Source organism: Falco cherrug, chromosome 9 (genome assembly GCF_023634085.1).
Source record: "Falco cherrug isolate bFalChe1 chromosome 9, bFalChe1.pri, whole genome shotgun sequence".
NCBI lineage: Eukaryota > Metazoa > Chordata > Aves > Falconiformes > Falconidae > Falco > Falco cherrug.
The window spans coordinates 17,232,693-17,254,456 of NC_073705.1; the positions used below are offsets into that span (position 1 = coordinate 17,232,693).

Consider the following 21,764-nt stretch of genomic DNA (forward strand, 5'->3'; position numbering starts at 1 on the left):
AGTCACTCTTGCCCAGAACGGCAGAGTTTCTAGTCAAAATTCTGGTGTATTTTCATTCTTCCTTCTTTTCTCCCATTCCCCCCCCCCCCCCCCCCCCCCCTTTTTTTTTTTGTTAAACCCAGACAGCATGTGAGGTGCATCACTGCCAGGCCACTGCCTGCCAAAATAGATCTGTCTTTAGTAAATCCAAGATCAGACTAAAATGCAAACACCAAAAATCACCCCTGTTACCCGGCCCGCAACTACCTGATTCCTTTAAAATAAGGATTAAGGCAGACTCAGAAACACTTCACCAATTTCAGCAATGCTTTCAATTGCTTACAGATTTTTCAGCTGCAGGCTCCAGTCTCCCTCCAGACAACCTCACATAGCTGCCCTGCTATGAATGGGCACCATCATGAACAGTGGTGGGGTCCCCTCTTGGAAGCAGTGACACTGGCAGCAATGGCAGAATCATTAATAACAGTGGGAATTCTGCCAAGGACTTTGAAACAGGGCCAGGATTTCAGGCTTTGATTTACATAGCCTTCACTATTTACTATTTTACAATAACCAGTTTGGTGCCTCTGAACTGGCAAGCAGAAAAACACATTGAAGTTTGCTTTCCTGAAGGCAAGAAGATAGAGCAGGGGGGTGCAAAAAAAACCCCAACCAAAACAGACAGGAAAAAACCCAGAGAAATATCCTTACTTTTAAGGTGGGTTTTTTTTGTTTGTTTGGGGTTTTTTTTTTTTTTTTTTTGGGGGGGGGGGGGGGGGGGGGGGCAATGCAGGCAGAATCTGAGAATCTGTGGATCCTTCAAATCCTTTGGCTGACTATAACATACAAACGAGGAAACCTCTGACAGGGGATGGAAAAAATCTTCATCACCAGCTCTCAGGAATTGTTATCTAGTGCAGTTGCATTGCACATAATTTTGCCAGACTGCAGAAGTGTGCACTAACGAGAGATATACCAAAGCAATGAAACACCACTGAAGCTCTAACAAGAACAACTCACCAAATTAACAGAGCTGGGACAGTAACACAGTAAGCACACTGCACAAAGCCCTAGCACAGCTCTTTAATTGCTCTGGTCACATCCACACTATTGAAAAAGAAGTAGAAGTCATATTGCAACAAGGACTCATCTGACTGTATCAGTCCTATACTCATATGGTCCTGCAGCATGACTAAAGGCACTACTGCTTGCTGATTAATGAAGTTGGACAACTAGAGGTTACTTGAAATCTTACATAAGTGAACGAACCCAAAACTTCGGTTGCCTGGCTTTAGACTCAGTTCTGCCAGAGACTCCCTTGCACAAATCTGAGCGCTGCCACGTGTATTGCTATTTCTTTTTTATCATGTCCAATCATTCACCTCAATTTAGTCTGCAAAGCATTCATAGTGGTCTGAACGCGATGTGTAAGAGAAGGGCCATTACAAAGGAATTAAGAACAGCAGCATGCACCAACCATGACACGTGTCAGAGAAGCACCTCTCAGCACACCGCACCAAGGCCTCAGCCAAAGAACTGTACCTTGAATCCCTAAGTTTGTCTCCTGGGACTGCCATTCTCATGTCATGAATACTTAACATCCAAACTCTCTAGGTGACCAAACTACAAGTCCCTGCTAACATTCAATAACTTGCCACACTGCTCAGAGAAACACAATTCCATGAGGATACCTACCAAAACTCTAGTTTATTACAAAAGAAGGTGCTCACAGTGGGTGGAAAGCTATGTGGACTTGAGGGAGGATGTAACAAGAAGAGATGTATTCGAAGCAGTGGCCAACTATGCTTAAATGATTTCAGGACATGTGTTTAGTTGTACTGCATAAGCAGTTAAATTCTGTGGTGTATAAATGTAAATACTGATATACGTAATGGAAATTATTTCTTTAATATAAATAATGGAAATTATTTCAGGACTTGTAATAGATTACTTAGTTCATACTTTGAATACTGGGCACAGTTCTATTCATCTCTCTTCAAGAAAGAATTTACAAACATAGTCAATGCAGAATGGATAGTCCATGCTGAAGAAAGTTACTGGTATGAACGTGTTAGACTTAAAGACCAACTTTAAGGGTACAATACACTCACTTAATGCAATAGCTTACCTGTGAGCTTCTGAGTCTGCTCAAAAGCAAAAAAAAAGCATACCAGAGATGGAAAAGCAGACGAATACCTCATCGAGAACTACAAGGTACTGCCAGGGCACACCTGAGTTGCAGTTAGAAAAGCAAAAGCTCAGTTTGAATTGAAATTGTCCAGAGATGTCAAAAACTACAAGAAAAAGGTTCTTCAGGTACACAAACAACAAACAGAAACAGAAAGAAAATACCATCCCACTGTTAAAACAGGGGAGGTGAATTAGCGGCCAACAATATTGAAAAAGCAGAGGCTCTCAAACCCTTTCTTCCCCTCTGTCTTTTACCAGCGCTGTTGGGCCTTGGGAACAAAAATCCAGGTTGATGCAAACTCAGACCCACCATCAGTTAAGGAAGAGTTGTTATGTGAACAATTACAGGAGCTTGACCCCTACAAATTGATGGGCCCTGACAATATCCACCCGAGGGTGTTAAGAGAGCTTGGCTGACATCATTTTGAGGCCGCTTTCCATAATCTTTGGGAAGTCGTGGAGATCAGGGGACACCCCCAGAAGACCAGAAGGTGGCTAATGCCACACCCATCTACAGGAAGAGCTTAAAGGAGGATCCAGGAAATTATAGGCCCACGAGTCTTACTTCAGTCCCTGGGAAATTATGGAATTAATCCTCCTGGGAGCTATTGCAAGTCAAATGAAGTCTGTGACTGGGAAAAGCCAGCACAGATTCACAAAGGGAAAATCGTGCTTAACAAATCTGGATCACCTTCCACACCACAGTAATCTGCTCAGTTGATGTGGGGCGAGTGGTGGACATTGCCTACCTGGATTTCTCCAAGGCTTTCAATATGGTTTCCCACAGCCTCCTCCTAGAAAAACTGATGCATTATGGTGTAGACAAGTGGTCTGTGCAGTGGGTGAGGCATTGGCTGACAAGCTGCACCCAGAGAGTGGTAGTAGACAGCTTCTTTTCAAATTGGCAACCTGTCACAAGTGGGGTCCCCCAGGGATTGACACTGGGCTCAACACTGTTTAATTTTTCATAAGTGATCTGAAAGATAGGATTAAGTGTACCCTTGATGAAGTTTGCCAATGATACCAAACTGAGCGGGGAAGTGGATACCTTGAAGGGGAGAGCCACCTTTCAGGAAGAGCGGGATGGCTGGAAGAGTGGGAGAACAAGAACCTTAAGAAGTTCAAAGACAAATGTAAGGTCTTGCACCTGAGAAAACATAATCCAGGAGTGGCAGCACAGGCTCGGATCTACTCACCTGGGGAGCAGCTCTGTGGAAAAGGACCTGGAAGTGCTGGTGGACAAGCAGCTCAATATGGCTGAACAGTGTGCTGCTGCAGCAAAGAAAGCCAACAGAATGCTTGTTGCATCGACAAGGGCATCACCAGCAGAGGTAAAGAATTCATTATCCCACTCCACTCAGTATTGCAGGTGTGGCCTGACAAGCGCTGCCTTCAGTTTTGGTCCTTGCTATACAAAAAAAGATGTGAACAGGCTGGAGAGGGTCCAGAGAAGGGCCACAAAGACAATCAAAGGACTGAGAAGCCTACCATATGAGGAAAGGCTGAGAGAACCAGGTTTGTTCAGCCTTGAGAAAAGAAGGCTTAGAGGAGGCGTTATCACCATGTTCCATGATTTAAAGGGTGGCTACAAGGAAGGTGGAGACTTCCTTTTTACAAAGAGTCACATGGTAATGGGTATAAGTTACTCCTGAGGAGATTCCGATTGGATGCAGGAGGCCAATTTTTCACAAAAAGAACAATCAGCCATTTGCATAATCTCCCCAGGGGAGTGGTGGATTCCCCAACATTGGACACTTAAGATTCAGCTGGACAGGGTACTGGGCCATCTTGTCTCATTTGCACTTTTGCCAAGAAAGGTTGGACCAGATGGTATTTCAGGTCCCTTCCAACCTGGTATTCTATGATTAACCTAAACTGAACAACTTACAAACAAGAAGCTAAATTCTGAGGTCTCTGCTTTATTTTGCATTAGTTGTACAGGAGAAAAGATCTGTTCTAATATTTTGACAGAATAAGGCTGACTATAAACAATCTTTCCAACTGCACAGCATAAGCCAATTGTTTTCCATTAGCTAAGAATGCTGGTTACATTACACTTCTGATTCAAAGTGCAGTTGATCCTTAATTCAGAAGTTGCTCTTAAGCCTCCCCTTCACAACCCCTTTCACTCCCTAACTTTTTTGCTCCTTTAGCAATCTACCTCCCAATAAAGTTGTACTGTTACAAAACTCAAGTCAAATTGCTATGTAGAGCATTAATGCAGAGGAGTACTGCTAAGAAGAAATGTAAGTTCAGATGGATTTCTTTATCTTACAACTAAAACTGACTGGTGCTTCTGTTCCTTGATCTCTTAACACCAAACACAGTGTATGCATGGGATACATATGGATATTTATGAAGTTTTCCAGCCACTGCTGCTGCAGTCATTAACTCTTTACTGACTAGAAATCAAAACTCTTAAGTTAGTCATGATTTCAAAAGGGAAACAGCTGCTATATACAGTGTCACAGATGGCAGGTTGTAAACAAGGCTTATTCTTCCAGAAATGCAAATTACTGTGCTGAGGGACTCCCTGTGTTCACACACTACATCGTCCCATTAGGAAGGAAGCAGTTCAGAAAGAAGACTGGGGTCTGCATAACCCAGAGGAATGACATAAGTGTGAATCTAATGGCCTTAAATCACATTACAAAGAAAAGACTACATTTGAATTGATGGGAAATCTGACCCACCTCACAAGGTAAGACACAGGACTTAGCCAGTTCTATTTGTGGAGTAAAAGCAAAGCAGCTGCCTAATTGAAGTACGTAAAACTCACCACCACACAGAGAACATGGGAAAAGTCTTATGCAACATCTAACTCAAATAAGAAATGCACAGGCCAGGCCCTCCTGCATTATGTTCAGGGCTGACCCTTATGCACATTGCCTGCATATTTCACTGAGGCACTGCTGCTACACTTTTATAAATTCACAGCAGAGTACAGGAAAAGCAAAGCCTCTGGAATTATTCACTGCACTAAGTACCTGCCATATTAATGACACAAACACTGTAGAGCTTATTCACCTTCTAACGTTACCTTTGCATGGCACTACATTTTCCAGTATGCTGAGGAATTCATTATGCCAGGAGGTGCCTCAAAGCAGGCAGGAGAGGGAGTAGATACAAGTCACACTGCCACAGGGCAGATGACTCAGCATCTCCTGAAAAATTCGGCCCATTAAGAAGTTATGGTCTGCAGAAGGCAGGCACCCACAATCTCAGGTTATGCTGCAGGGTTCACTGCTGACAGTCTTAATCAACTAAACCTCAGTAATGCACATTGCAACAACACAGCACTGAGCTGGAGATGTTCCTCTGTGGTTTGCCTGCGGGGTTTCAGTGGTGCACGCTGCACCCGGCTCCACTGTGACTTGACTGCTGTTCCGACAAAGCATACTGTAAACTGTGCATGCAGGATAGTGCTGAAACACAGCTCGCAGATTTCTCCAGTGCCCAGGTCTAGTGCACCCTTCATTGTAAGGATGTGTCAATTCTTAATGAAGAGATGTGTGTCCTGCAGAACAGCAGCCTACAGGCTGGAACAGCAGTTCACTTTACAGCATCACTGAGTTTGCACAGACAGGAGGATCAGCTTGTTCCAATTTCTAAGTAGCAGTATTTCGACATTATGTTCACTAAGAATTTGCCAGTGATTCAGCTCATGACTACCCAAGGCAACATAAGTGGATGTGTCTTCTACGGGTAAGGAGGGTGACAGAGACTCTTTACATTGCATTGAAATTGATGGTGAGCACCCAGGGAACATGGTGTATGAAAAGAGAAGAGAAAATGAAACTTCAAGTGTGTAACATCACTCTTTCTCTGTAGTTATATTTACAGACTAGAAAATTAATGTCATGGTGATAATGTATGAGGTTTTATGCCTTTATGCAAATCTTCAGCTATAGGGGGACTCCAAAAATCTTGGATATGGCAGACATAATGTAAGAAAATAAAATCAGTAGGAAAACCCCACTGCCCCACAAAAGATATCTGAATGTCACTGGATACAAATAAAGTCTTAACACAAGCTCATCCTTCTGGGTGTCAGCTGAAGACTTACTAAAGGAGAGTCAGTCAAAAACCCATCGCAGGCAAAACAAAATACCCACCCCATGTTTTTCACAGTGTCAGAAGCTTCTTGACTTACGAGACTTTAAGCCAAATTTGCACTTTATGTCTTTCTAAAGCTACTACGACTAAACTACTTTCTAAATCCAGAACACATTTACATTAATCTTATATCCACTCAAGGTGGAACCCTCCTAACATAACAGGCACAAAAATCAGAATAAGGTGATGAGCTTCAACTTCAGGACGGCAGTTCTGGGAACTGACGCACAGCTCATTTTTACTGCTCAAAGCTGAAGTGGTCATCTGGTAAAATTATTACCTAGGATGCCAACATACAACCGTGCTACTCTTCAGCAAAAGGACAGATCCTGCCTGACACCAAGTACTTCAAACCACTGTCCTTCCCCTCAGATGCTGTGCAAATCAAGAGGCAAAGCATTCACCCCTTCCCATGGCTGGCCTCAGCCACCTCCTCTTTAAAAACAAATTCTGAAAAGCCTACTTTGAAAACAGAGCTTTAGAAAATCCAGCTGATTTTTTTTTAATTGCAAGAAGCCTGCAAAGGCTCCACCGGGTACCACATTATCCCATAAGGATGTCAGCTTTTTAGTGACTGCAGCTCTAAGGAGAAGGAACAAACAATAGAGCGTTTCCTTATATGTACACTGGCTCTGTGCTGGTGACAGAGATTATTTCCCCAAATGGTCAAAAACTGAAGCAGCTCTGCTGTGGTTTTTGAAAGAGAACTGCTTTAAAGCACACATCCCACTGCGATCCAGATGAAGCTAAATCTTACAGTTATACATACAAGGCTTCCCAGTATTAGCATCAGCATGTTGCACCACTTACTTCGTTTGTAAGGATATTTTCACAGTACAGCTTCCCACCCTGACTTTGCCAAACTGAACTGACAAAACCTTTGTGCCAAACTGCACTTCGTATTAACACTTAAACACCTCTTTGCAAACGCTGGCTGCTAGCAATTTAGAGGCTCAGTGCAAACACAGGAAGGGAGCTCAGGGGCCCTAATCCACTCTCTTCTTTGACTCCTGCATAAAGCCCATGACCATTGCAGAGACTGAACACAGTCTCTTTCTCCCTGTTCCTACTGCCAAAAAAGGAGACAGGAGGAAACAAAGCTAACCACCCTGCTCTCTAAAATCAACTACCAGACTGGCTGGCTGCAAAGACAATCAAACCCATAACAGACACAGAAGTGGCACAGATTATGTGCTCTCTGCATATCTAACCTGAGCAGGTCCTACAAAAGGAGTTTGAACCTACGTGGAAGATACTCATATTGCACATCCGGCCTTGTCTCTGAGCATTCACCTGAGGCCCTTTGAAAACAGCCCTGGAAAATTAAGGAGGAAAGTAACCCTCACTTGCTTCTCTGACACTATTGTGGTTACTTAATCCTAGCAAACTGTAATACAAAGAGTTATCCCTTAGGCAAGGCCATGTTAAGTGCTGGTAGCTGGCAGCTGCGTCACAGAATTTACTGCTGTAGTTCTCAAAGGCTACAACTGAAAGATTGAGAGATGCAAGCAATTCAGAGCCTCATACAGTAGCTTAGCATTAGGTGCATTAGGGAACTGCATTTATGTATTCTTTTCATTGCATGTGTCATTGTGATCACTGCAGAATTTTAATTCCATTACTCTCTAATGCATGATGCAAAAAATAGCTTGTGTCTGCTCGCATTTGCAGGTACAAGCTAAAGTAGCCAAGGTGTCAAACCTAAACTGAAGAAATGAGGGCAACTGATCCCATTACTTGAAGAGCACCTTGTTCCGCCAGAGTGAATAGCACTGGCTCTGAATGCAGCCAAATTGCTTTCCTAGCCAGACTAATTTCTGAGAGTAGAAGTGCAACAGCCAAGCCATAACGGGCAAGAGAAATCAGAAGCGCTGCAATAGGAGGAGGAGGTAAAAGTCATCATATTGTTTCATTTGAAGCTGAGCAGTTTCTGCACCTCCCTAGAGTCAGTTGGCGAAAGCTGCCCCAACAGCAGCCCTCTGTTAAACAATATCCTATTTTGCACTTGGGAGTTATGTAAGAGCAGTCCCAGTCACAGGGGCAGAGGAAGCAAAGAAAGGGCATTATTCACAGCCTGACATGGATGAACCCAGTTTAACACATGCACTTGGAAAACACTGTTCTCTCTGTTCAGTAATATTATTTCACATTCCACTCGTTTTGATAACCTTTTGCTTCTCCATCTACCCCACTGACTGACTGGAAAGTCGACTAATGGCTTCTCCTGAGATTACTCACCACACATAACTACAACAGATTTCTTTTTTTCTTTCAAGATATCACTAAGCTTCATTTTGCAATAAATAATTTAAAATATATACAATAAAAGGCTAGAGAAATTTAGAAGGGAAGTCCCTCTGCTTCACTTTACAGGGAAAGAGCACCAAGGTAGGGATTGCTTCCTGGAATTTATCTAACACTGTCAGACTGATACACCGCCAACATGCAGCCTTTCACTCAGACCAGAAAAGGCCAGCCTTAGAAAGAGATGTAGAATTAAGGAGTTTCATTCCTCTATTTCAAATAGTAAGTAATGTCACTTTAACATGGCCTCAGCTTTGATAAAATATCTAGGGCAAGACCTAATTTTATGTATGAAAAAAATGTATTTAAAATCACTTTATACAGATAAAGCAGAGATGATCCTCTTCTGGCAGAAAAACCCACACGTGATGTTACACCATTAACAATCCTGTACATGCTTTCATCTGTAAAGTGTCCTGACAAAACCAGAAGGCAAAAAAGGACCAAATCTGCATGGTGAATTTACAACTAATAGCCAAGCAAATTGCAAGACCACAGAGATATTTTTTCCTTTGATATACAATAGCACTTTGGGGAAATTTCCTGAGCTGCTTTTTCATTTACTGTCCTCATTTCTAATAACGTCCTTGATACCATCTTCTACACAACCTCCATTGATGCTCAGCAGACTAGAAGTATCTTAAGACCCCACAGATGTAAAGAAAATTTTGTATCTGATAGCTTCCTAAGATCACATTAACAGAGAACAGAATGAAAGAGACATCTTGAGGAGCTTTTGTAAAATGTAGCTTTTGCTATCTTGGACTAGAAAAGATTCCTTACCTATAATTCGGTTTAGTATATTTTAAGCTTCTGCTTCCCCACTCTTGCTTTTTTTTTTTTCTTTGTATTGCTCAAAAGGCAGGATGTTTAGTTCTACCCAGATCACAGAGCAACCAACAATGCACGGTAACTGCAAGCACCCCTCAGGGAGCCCTCACAAGCTTGGCTGCCACCGAATCTGGGTTGCCAGTTGTAACTGATTTTGCATAAGCTCATTTAGAGCCATGTCAGCTATGTTAAACTCAGATATCACCTCACTGAAGAAAACTGACTGTATGTTTAGATCTTTATGCAAATAAAGATATCTGCAGAGAGCTCCCTATTTTTAATTAGCCTATGGACTGACTTAAGTGAGGCATTAAGACTCACAGGATTTATCCTACCAGCAGGATTGAAAAACTACATCTATCACATTCATGTTTATAAACAGTTTCTCCAGCATCTAGCGTACCTTTTCAACATCTGCTTTTGTAACATTGATGTCAGCATCCATTTTCTCAAAATACTGCTGTGCTCGATCAGCTTCTTTGCAATCACGTTCAAACCGCCTTTTACTCTGAAAAGGAAAAATAGAAGCCTTCACTATGGGAAAGAAACATGATACCAAAGTCTACCTAAAAATCAATACCTGCCCCTAAACTGATCTGCTGTTAACAACTGTCAGATTTTAGGTCTCACTTGTTCACATTGGAATACATTTCCATAGTTAAGAACTTCAAACAGACAAAGTTACCAGAAACACATTTTGTTCCATTCTTCAGACTGCTTGATTCTACAACATCACTAGTATTTCAATATTTTTCCCCGTTAGCATCTTTTCTGCTCTTGTAGACCAAATCACTCCCAGCACTTAACTCCCTCATTTTTAGAACGCGCAACAAGTGAGTTACCAAGATTCACACACTTGCAAGCAGGACTTATGGTTACTGATGTCCCATTTCTTTATCCTCTCCTCTACTTACAGTCTCATTGTTCATTTATCACGTGAGCAACAATTCCAATGTATTTACTTTTGGGAAACAGCACCTTACTCAAGAGATGGTCACATTCTATTTATTCATGCAGTATGAAGCTATTCAGTGTGCAGTGGAATATCTGAATAGGACCCTTAGGGACTCTGCATTTCCAACAATGCTTAGCACACTTTTCAAGTCATATCAAATGAAATATTTGATGATATGAATATCATAATGAACTCATAATAATAATATAATAATGAACTCATGATAGCCACGGATCCCACAGAAAACCAAATGTACTATTAAAACAGACTTTTTCGTGTCTAACAGTGTATTTAAGACAGCAGAGTTTTGAATATCCCATTTCTACAGGTTTTACCCATACGTCCTTCTTTTTCCAAATATAATGTTTGGAAACATCTCTAAGAAAACAGTATAAAAATGGCTTAAATGTCACAACTGAGGAGTTTCCACTTACTGCTTCGAGTTGTTTCCAGCAAGTTTCAATATGTTGTTGTGCCTTTCTGCCATCATGGAAGTGCTGTTCAGAAAAAGAAAAGAGGAAAAGAAAATTTTGAACAACAAAAGAACAAATAGTCAATTATGCTTAAGGAGTTCCAGAAGGCAAGGGGGGGTGGGGGGTGGACAGAGAAAAAAAAAACCCCAGAAATTATTGACAGCTGTGTTCTGCAACACTGGTAAACTGAGTAGGTGTATGATGACTTGCTAATGTCTCAGCAGGCTGCAGATACATATTTGCATCAATTACAGTGGTTATTTAGACTAGAGGCTAATTAATCCCTTTCACAGTTCTACCTTGTATTGTTCACTGTATCTCATAATTATTGGTTTCCCATACCACAGAACCTGAAGAGTATTTCTTTGGATACTGACCAAACACTAGCTCTAAATTAAAATTTATCTTTGCTTGGAATTTACCAAGATGCCCTTGATCAGCTCATTTTAACAACTGAAGTTTGTCCTGATTTTCACTCAGACTCAACATAAAACCCTCTTCTTCCTAGTTACTGGCTGCATGTGCAAGGCCAGCTGTTCATGTCTCTTGAGAGGTATTCCATTCTTTGGGTCCCTCCAGAAATCCTCCTCTCCCATGCACAAGTGCAACAGTAACGTGTTGCAAAAGTTTTAAATGTGGGATGTCCACTACATACTGCATTACAAGGAAATTCTCGTGACATGCCTTTTGGAGCGAGACTCTTAATTGCAGTTGGTTTAAATAACCTTTCTTGGCCCTTACAGAATGCTCTCCATCAGAGAATAATACGCTTTAGATATTACCCCCTCTATTGCCTCACTTTTCCTCAGGATAAGCAATTCATTCAAGATCACTGCATAAGTCAATGACCCAGCTCTAAATAGAAAAGTTAATGCAGCCCCCAACTGACTACTAGAACCAGTGACTCCTTTTAAAAATCACCTTGTAAGAGAAAGAAATACAGCAAACTACAAACAGGAAGAGAAATGCCATGCTGCTATGTTATTTACTGGCAATTAGGATGTTTTACTTGAATACAGGTATGGTTTCACACAGTAAACTTGAAAAAATTAAGGTCTGATATTGCCAGATAATCCTACTGCAACTCACTAGAATGCATGCATTCTCAGTCCCACGCATTATCAGACATTAGATATATCTTAAGCAACATCAACAATTGTTAGGGTAGAAAAACTCCAACTTCAGAACAGTAGTGTGCCACAAAATGCCGAAGTTAGAAAAAGGTGCCTGCAAGATCTTTATAGTTGGCAGCTACTTGGTTTCCTGCATCTTCCACTACAGCGACTGTTATCTTCCTCTGTCAGAAGCAGGTTTCTGGAGCAAACATGCTACTGACATTTCCTAGCTGCCTTTCTGGCTCCACCAGACATACCAGTAATAAGCCCCAAAACTGCAATTCTCTGTCACGCCACATGCAATAGACTTTTATTGCCTTCAAAATCATGACAACTTTCAACCTGTCTGCAAGAACAGAACACCACAGTATCCCAAGTGCTCTGGATACTATTACCTGTAGTCCCAGACACTGACTGTTAAGGAGGGATGCTCACCTACAGTTGAACACAGGGGCACTCTAACTTTCTGAATAGTTATCATCTCTGCATAAAAATTCTCAAAGCAAGGAACAGAGGCATGTCAGTAATACTTTTAATCCTGGGCACGTGCCATGCACAACTCTGGCTCTACTCCTGCCAACTGAGGAGGGAGTGGGGGCAGCAGCCGGGCCATGGAAGGGAGCACAGCTGACAAGCCTGGCACTGCTGCGGCTGGGGAAAGACACCTTTTGCCATGAGCTCTGATGGTACTTGTGCAGGTCAGAACCCTGCCTACTGTGCTAGGCTTCTCCAAAAACTCAGTCACCATATTATGACATTAAAAAAACCCCAGACATAACTGTAAAACTGCTGAGTGGTGGGGAAAGGGTCCAAAGGCAATTTCTCTTCCTTCTGTAGATCCTCATTTCCTTTCAGCTCTGTCACAGACACCGTGTCTTCCTTGCCAGGAGCTTTGAAACACCCCTCATTTCAGGCTTGCTTTTGTAATTACAGTATAGGGAAACAGTCCCAAGGAGCAACAAAAATAGTCCCAAGGAACAATTTAACACTACATTTTTCAACATTTTACTAATGAGCAAGGAATCTGTGAAAGTCTTTTAACAGTGAAGCTAAGAGTAAAATTACTTGGCTGCCTTCATACTGCATTTCCTGCCTCCACCAGCCTCTGCTTGTGTGCTCCCCTCTTTACTGGCTCCCACTTTGCTGAGTGTAGGAAAGGACTTGATTTGGGAACAGCTGGCCTGCATGAAACCTCACACTGTCAATGACCCATAAACCTTAGGAAAACCAACATGCCAGGTTAATTCAACAGAACATAATTGTACATAGGGCTGAAGGATGAACGGAGAATCAAAAGTATAGTAGGTAGCAGGGCCACTCTGAGATCGTATTTTTAAACGACTTTAAAACTACATTATTGATTAATTACTATTTTGCACAAGCCATCCCTGTTACTTCTAAATTTGGTTTCTCTGTAAAATAAAATCTACAAGATGCTGGGAGTACATACCAGAGAAGCAGTAAGCCTGAGCCACATAGCTGCATCTTGTTCAGATTTTGCTACATTTTGCCTACTTTTTTTTTTCAAAAGCTAATTTACAGAAACAGAGCACGGAGATGTAAAATGGGCGTTATTGAGGATTATTAAACAGTGACACCAAGGAACCAGTGTCAAGTGACAGTCTGGTAAATACAGGTATATCACATTGCAATGTTGCCTTTTTCAGTTCAACCATTTTCTAAATACATTTAAAGCCCCCAATTCTTGTGGTGTTATCACATATATATCCTTGTTATCAGAGATAAAGCTACACATGTTAACAGCTTTGAGAGCTTTTCTGCTTTTGCAAATCTTTTGCCCTCAAAGGATGACTTCTGCCTTCCAAAAATGAATTTTTATATAAAGCAACTAAGTGGGACCTTTCAACTACCTGTATTTCTTCACTGCCCTCATTTTATGGGTAAGAGAACTGAGACAGTATGGTTAAGTGATCTGCTTAAAGTCATACAGGAAGCCTCCAGTTTCCTCAAACTCTGTACTAGCTTCAACTTCCTTAAACTAATTTCCTTTAATTTATAGTCTTCTTAAACAGCAAACATCTTTTAGCTCCCCCACCACCAATATATAAATATAACCTTAAGATCAACTCTTCCTTCATAAGATTTCAAGATACAAGTTCTAATTTAAAGATTTTTTTTTAATTAAATGAAATAATTGGTTCTTCTACACCTGATGATTCAGCAAATGGATACACGACAAATTATTTAGCAAATCATATGGAAAACTACCATCCTTAGTCACACACATTATAGCAGCATGTGGTGATTTTTAGAGTAGTTGATACAATATACAATATTACTTGTCCCCCCTCAAATACCTAAACTAATGCACACTAATCAGGCTTTCTATGTAAAAAACTCAAGATTACAAGCAAGATACTGAATTCATGACTCGCACTTCAAGTGTGCCAGTAAGACATCTGCAGTGGCAGCACTGGTTGTTCACAAGCCATGATTTTCTCCAGACTTTTTGGCTACAGCCACAGCATTGGAAGCACACATTAAAAACGTGGCAAAGTGAAAGTTTTGGTTTTATTACTGTTCATTGCGACCTCCCTGAATCACCTTTTAATTTATACCTTGGCATCTTAGGCTAGCCATTACTATACCAACTTCAAGACTTCCCTGAAAAATATCTTATCTAAGCATCAGACCTACTAAAGAGCTTGAAATATAGCAGCATTACCAAAACTCAGACCATACTGACTACGTGACCACAACTGTATGTTTTCCTGTGTGTTAAAGCAAATGCAGTTACTATGTCATAGGGTGCTCTGATGAATCCATAATTGACCATGTCTCCATCCATTCTGTGCTCACAGGGTAAGACTCAATAATCTATATTTTAGGTGATCTCACAAGAGGTGTTAAGATTTAAGAGATTTTCAGCACAGTATTAAGTTGCTTATATGAAGACTGTGGATTAGATCAACTTTTTAAAAAGCTTTCATGATATTCTACAAACTCCCAGCTCCATGAATACTCAGCTACAGTAAAGGAAGAAGAGTTTTAGGAAGTGCAGGAAATCCACATAAAGACACACTGTATGCGTGAGTTTTTTCCTTTTTAAAACAAATCATCGCAACTGGTATGTTCTCCTCATTACCATGCTGACTGTGTTTTTAAACAGCTGCAGAGAAATCGTGGCTGTCCCCTAATCAAAGACAAAACCCTCATTGACTTTTGTTAGGCTCAGTTTTCACCCATGTTGATCAAAACACTGGGAGCAGCGAGCAAGCTACTTACAGTACAGCACCTGTTACTGCCAACACTGTTACGGTAAGTAGCAGTGGGATATTTTTGCAAAACTTTCTTGGTATGCAGAGGGATTACATAGCCACACAGCTCACAGCGCAGACAACAAAAGCTTGTTAGAAGATGGCTCTCATCTTTCTAGCATTTTCAGAGGAGCAGTAGAAAAGCAAGGTGTAGTTAAAAGCATCTTATGAAAGACTGGACAGTCCAGTAGTTTTTCTGAGGAATACCTAGGTAATTTTAAATGAAAGAATTGCCTGAAACATAGACAACCAGCATGACAACAGGTCTGCTTACGCTGTATCAAAAACTGACCATGCAAAGCATTTTAAGAAAGGCTGTAACAAGACACCCTTGTTTTTCTTAAGGAAGTAAACAGCAATTGATTACATGGTTAAACTTAAGATTTGCACATCTGTGGTGCCTTTATATTTGAAATAGTCAGAATAATCTTAGTTAATTTATATGTATAGCATATGGTTCATATGACAACATCCTATTCAACGGTTTTCAAAAAAAGATATATGACAAGGCTGCTTCATTCTCTTTTCTGTTTTCAAACTAGGTAAAACACTGAAGAGTGACAACTGACTTCTGCAACCAGCATTCTGTGCTCTTATTGACGGTCAATATAAGCACATCCTAACAATGTAGTACTTCCTCCTCCAATTCAAACTCTTATCTCCATTTTTGTACAACTGATTCCTAAAATGGCCAGTGATTAGAATCATAGGATCATTTAGGTTGGAAAAGACCTTTAAGATCATCAAGTCCAACCATTAACCCAGCACTGCAAAGTCCACCACTAAACCATATCCCTAAGCATCACATCTACATGTCTTTTAAGTACCTCCAGGGATGGTAACTCCACCACTTCTCTGGGCAGTCTGTTGCAATGCTTGATAACCCTTTCGGCAAATAAATTTGTCCTAATATCCAATATAAACCTCCCCTGGTGCAATTTGAGGACATTTCCTCTTGTTCTATCACTTGATACTTGGAGGAAGAGACCAACATCCACCTTGCTAGAGAACATTTTTTTTTTCCACAACTTTCTCAGCTCAGTTTGCAAAAAGCTGTGTCAAGTGTTTTCCTTTTCATGGCTGCAAAGACAGGAAACAGTCTTCTCAAAAGAAATGTTTGTTTCCAAGAATAGCAACATGTTCTTGAGGTCTTACCACTCTCATTTGTAATAGGAGTTGCATAAGGTAGTCCTGTAAACATTGATGTGAAACACCTAATTATCTTCACACATACTCATCAGTGCTAGTTCTTAATATTGTGGCATGACCCTGTTCTCCTTTGCAACCTTCCATATGAATGTTATTCTTAACATGTGCCTATCAACTGCATCAAACCTGAAACAGGTGATATGAATATCTGATCAAAGTTATGTTAATTTAACTTTGTCTCCTCTTGAAGCGGTGCGTTCCAAAGGAATTCCAGCTGCAGACTGCTCAGACCAAAGTTTTAGGGCTTCAAAGATCAGATTACTTCAGCTGCACAAGACAACCAGAACTAGCTGCTTATATCTACTGGGAGATGTGACAAAAGAATCATGGTGATTAGTATAAACCTAAAAGTCACTGTGGCAGTAACATTCATAGTAACTTGCTGCTTCATGCTACATATGACAGATTAAGTCCTTATACTGGTAATCATAACTCAGAACTTCTTCTCAGGCACAGAGACAACCATGCATTGTGCTCCTCTCAGCAGAGCAGCACTACGCTCCTACAGCTTAGCTAAACAACTCCATGGGAGCAAAGCTACAGGGATCCTCAAAGGCATTCTGTGCCACAGGCCAACTCTTTGAGCAGTCTGGCTGAACCACCTAGCTTCACAGCAGCAGGCCAGAAGGCCTCAAATTCAGTGAGCAAACACACAGGTATGACAGGTTGTTTGGAGATCAGGTACCGCACTCTCACATTCATCCTTGGGGGCTAATCATATCCCTAAAAGGCCAGCTGTGCCAGAGTGCTCTGTGAGACCAAACCTATAGGCTTTTCAAAGGGACATCCAACATTACTACTGAAAACTAAGGTATGAATAAAAGATGTTTGTGCTTTTAAATCCTTCAATGAGAATAAAGGAGCACAATACTCTAGCTCCCACCTCTTCTAGTTCCCAGTCTTGTCACAATGCTTCTCTTCCACTGATCCACAACCAAGAGATGCCATCTCAAAAGAAAGTCTCCTCCCTCCACAGAAGCGGTCTGTAGCAGTCCCGTACAACTCTTGCAGTGATAAGAAAACTGGAAGATGTACAAGTTAATGCCTCAACAGGCAAAGAAATACTTATTTCTTTAAAGAGATGCAACCTTTTAGCTGTTTCCATACAGCCTTCATGTATACATATACCCACACATGAGCATCAAGGCCTGCATCAGACAGGTAAAATATTGAATGTTATCTAAAATACCAACTACACATGCCCACACACATCATGTACATTAGACCCTAGATAAACAGCATCTGCCCACAGTTAAGGTATGCTCTACTAGAATGGCTCTATTGTTGCTCATTTGTTTTAGGCCAGTCTCTGTGTCTGTCTTGATAAAGCACAAAGGATAAAATATACTGTCCTGGTTTTGGCTGGGATAGAGTCATCATCTTAGTAGCTAGTACAGTGCTGTGGTTTGGTGATGTGAACAATGCTGGCAATGCACTGATGTTTCTAGTTGTTGCTAGGTAATGTTTATACAGTTTCTCAGGCCTTGCCAGTGAGAAGGCTGGAGGTGCACAAGGAATTCACATGGGACACAGCCAGGGCAGCTGACTGAACTAGCCAAAGTGCCACTCCATACCATGGGACATCATGCTTGGTATATAAATGCAGGGGGGGGGGCGGGGGGGGGGGGCGGATGTTGGCCAGGGCCTATGGATCATTACTTGGGGACTGGCTGGGAATTGGTCAGCAGCTGGAAACAGTTGTACTGTGCATCACTTTTTTTCCTTTCTCCCTTTCCCTCTGAATTTTATTCTTTCCCCCCACCCTTTCATTATAACTGTTATTGTCATTGTTATTATTATTTCCCTTTTTTATTCAGTTTCAATTATTAATTGGTCTTATCTCAACCCTCAAAGTTTCACATTCCTTTCTGTTTCTTTTCCCCATCCCTCCGGGTGAGGGGGGAGTGAGCGAGCAGCTGCATAGTGCTTGGTTGCTGGCCGGGGTTAAACCTCAACAGTCCTTTTTGGTGCCCAACGTGGGGCACAAAGCATTGAGATAACAACAGGTCTAATCAGACTGTGTTACAATAAAATTGTTGTTAGTGTTCATTGTATTGGATTAATACACATTAAACTATGACACACACACACAGCTGATGCTCAGTCTCTCTGGCCCTTAGGTGGGCCACAGTCATGCACCAAGCAGGAAATGGTACTCATCTCTCTAACATGTTGTTGCTCTGCAGTGCAATATTCAGGCTAATTCACAGGAAAGGTAACTACATTTGCTAGTAACCATATTTTGTTTCCCAATCAGAACCCTTAAATAAATTGGCTTCTGTTTAACTACATTATTTGAACTATTACCTCATAGTTCAATGTACCCATTTCAACACTGGGAAGAGCAGGATATTACATCCAGCGGTCTCAACTTCAATCCCGCTAAATCCAAAGTTCACATTAATAATAATTTCCCATCCATCTGAAAGGTATAGTTTTTCCACACAAAAATAGTTTTAGAAACTTCTGTAAATAAGCATTTGCTTTTTCCACCCCAGAACAGTTCTTCACAGCATGATTAGAGGATACATACAAATATTTAACAGTTTCATTAATGTGCCATAGTTCAAGGAAAACTAAGAAATGCTCAGTAAGAATATAGAGAATTTATTATGATCTTTCATAAACAATTTTCTGCCTTCTTTGATTTCTTATAACTACTACTTCATATGCTATTGGCACAATTTAGCTTAATGAAAATACAGCTGAAATATCTTGTAAGAAAGAGTGGATGAATACACAGAGTTGGATCGTTGTGCAGTGTATTTATTGAGCACAACAAAATCCCCCATAAATGCCCAGAGTTCTCCTTCTGCTCATAAATTGTTCCTGCAAAGCTTCTACCTGGCAACATAAGTATTTATTAACGTTCAATTTTTATACCCTTACACTTAGATTAAAATTGAATACTTTTAACTCCATTCATGGGGCAGTAAGCTAGGAGTGGGTTAGTCACAGAAAAAGAGCTGGGGAAAAGCTAGTTTGGATCTCATCAATCTGAAGTTTGAAGTTCAGCAAGTCGCTTCCTTTCACTGTCTCTCTTTTCCTCTTCCTACTACCCATTTTGCCATTAGTTTGCCATTTCTGGAAGGCAACCATGTCTCATTGTTCCTCTGCCACACAAAGCACAGCTGTGCTCCAAAAATATGGAGACCTTGAGGCAAAAATGCAACATGGAAAAAAATCCATTGTGCACTTGACAGGGTCATATTCTGCCATCCTATCTCAGACTTGCATGATGCATTATGCTGTGAAGAAATCCAGTTGAAAACCAGAGGACTATTTGCAGAACAGAGCACTATTCAGAATGAATGAACGTGGCAGAATTCCTCCAATTACTTACTTTTCATCAACACCTCAGAGTCTACAAAACCCAGGAAGTTCTCTGACATGTACACACACACCCCTTATGAATACACACAGGGAGGGCACATGATAAAGAACCAGGCCATTTTTGCCCTCATGGTACCCATAAAGATGCGTTCATTCCCTGTTCTCCTTCCATACCAACACAAAATGGAATGTATTGACATCAGGTAAATTCTCTCCCAACCATAGAATCCCAGTGCTGCACCAAAACTCTTGGCTTCTACTTTACTTTCATGCTTGATTGTATGGAGCCAGCCTACCCACAAGGGGAGACGGAGGCGGAGATGAAAGCAGCAGCAGTAGTAATAAGAGAGATAGCTCATGACTCCCCAATACATTTTAGTAGAGCTGACATAAGCAACAGCTACACAGAGCAGCTGTTGCCAGAGGAGACCATGAGTTGGACCTAGTTTGTGACCACAGATCTAAATCAGAACTGTCCCAGGAATTAATTCTTGAATTTCTATCCAGACAGACTACAGTATTGAGAGTTTTCCTCAGCCATAGTTTAGAGAATACCTAAACCAAGCTATCCCCTGTGAAGCTTTAATTAAAAAATAAAGACATCTGCAATGCTTGGGCCACACTGGCTACATGTTTGCGCAGAAGTCCTCTTAGGTGTCACCAATAAAAGAGATGGTGACAAAGCAAAAAAAACCCAGTGTGTGTGTATTATTTTATTTTTTAAATAGACCAAAGCATGCTGAGTAACCTGGCAGGTGCAGCAATGTGAAGAAGCAGATTCCCCCACCTAAGCAATCAAAATGCTGGCAACCTTTCTCTCATACAAGAGTAACTGGTCTGCTTAGGAGCCACTATCAAAAGCATCAACAGTTGCCACGGGTGGAAGTAGAACTCTTGAGTATGTTTCCAGCCTGGAAATGTATTACCTGTTAATGCACATCAAGTAAAATCCAAACAACCCTCTTGACATTACTGGAATCATCTCCTTTTCTTTTGTCACAGACAAGCAAGATTAAGACCCAATTCTGTCATACTGCAGGGCCTCCAGCTCAACAGACGTGTGCATGTCATGACCCATGCACCTTCCACAGCTACCCCAAAGTAAGGTTTTGATGAAATTGAGGTGGCACAAAGAACATCTGCAGAAGCAAGTTCTTTCCCTAAAGCCCTCTGAGAGACAATCCCCCACTGATGTGTGTGGCTTGGTGATGGAGGTCTTCAAACAGTGAAGGAGAATTCAGTCGCATGTATCTGGCCTCAATAACTGCAAAAAGAAGGTGCACGGGACATGACATGCACACACTGTAGAACTGAAATTTCAGCTTTGAAGCAGCTAGCAAGATCCTGGTTGAAAATGTAATTACTCACATTAGAGCACGGACACACCAAGATCAAGAGAATACAAGAAGTTGAAGTGAGGAACTATACTATGAAAGTTTCACTTCACTAGACAGCTGAGAAGAAGTGAAACAGCACGACGAGTTCTTCCTCTCACATGCACACACACTGTGTGCGAAAAGCAGGCAGGGCATACTAACTTCAGTGACAGTGAGGGCAAAACAACTCATCTGGTACAGTGGTAACATCAATGAGGGTTATCCCATTGAAGAGGAATGCATAATATGACAAAGTTTAACATACTGATTGACCTTTGTTGCTAAGGATATTCAAGTTTCACAAAAAGAGTCTGTTTTTTCTTATCACTTTCTGACTATCAAAACCAGTCATGCAACAAAGCACATCATCTGTAAAAACATAAAGGTAGTGCAGAACTGTCCTAAGCTCCAAACGGGGCCCAAGGAAAGAGGAGATATCTGGCTTTTGAACAGCACTAAACCACTGAATTTGCAAATCATCTCACTTGTCCAATCTGAAGACTGTCCTGCCTTTTTCCGATTAGCTGCTTCTTCCTTTATTTTCACCATTAGCAACTTTCTCATATAGAAAAACATGACATAAGCAGCCATTGAGTACATCTTTC

General features: G+C 41.2%; 1 protein-coding gene across 14 annotated transcripts in view; it reads right to left on the bottom strand.

Annotated features, from left to right (window-relative positions):
- The window catches only part of FNBP1 (formin binding protein 1), a 111,107-nt gene that overhangs the window by 41,520 nt on the left and 47,823 nt on the right, over nt 1–21,764 (bottom strand). For all 14 annotated transcript variants that reach the window (XM_055720994.1, XM_055720985.1, XM_055720998.1 and 11 more), the window contains 2 exons: nt 10,810–10,872; nt 9,824–9,928 (listed from right to left, as the gene is read on the bottom strand). In XM_055720994.1, coding sequence (XP_055576969.1) covers nt 9,824–9,928; nt 10,810–10,872 — 168 coding nt within the window. The remainder of the gene's footprint in view (nt 1–9,823; nt 9,929–10,809; nt 10,873–21,764) is intronic.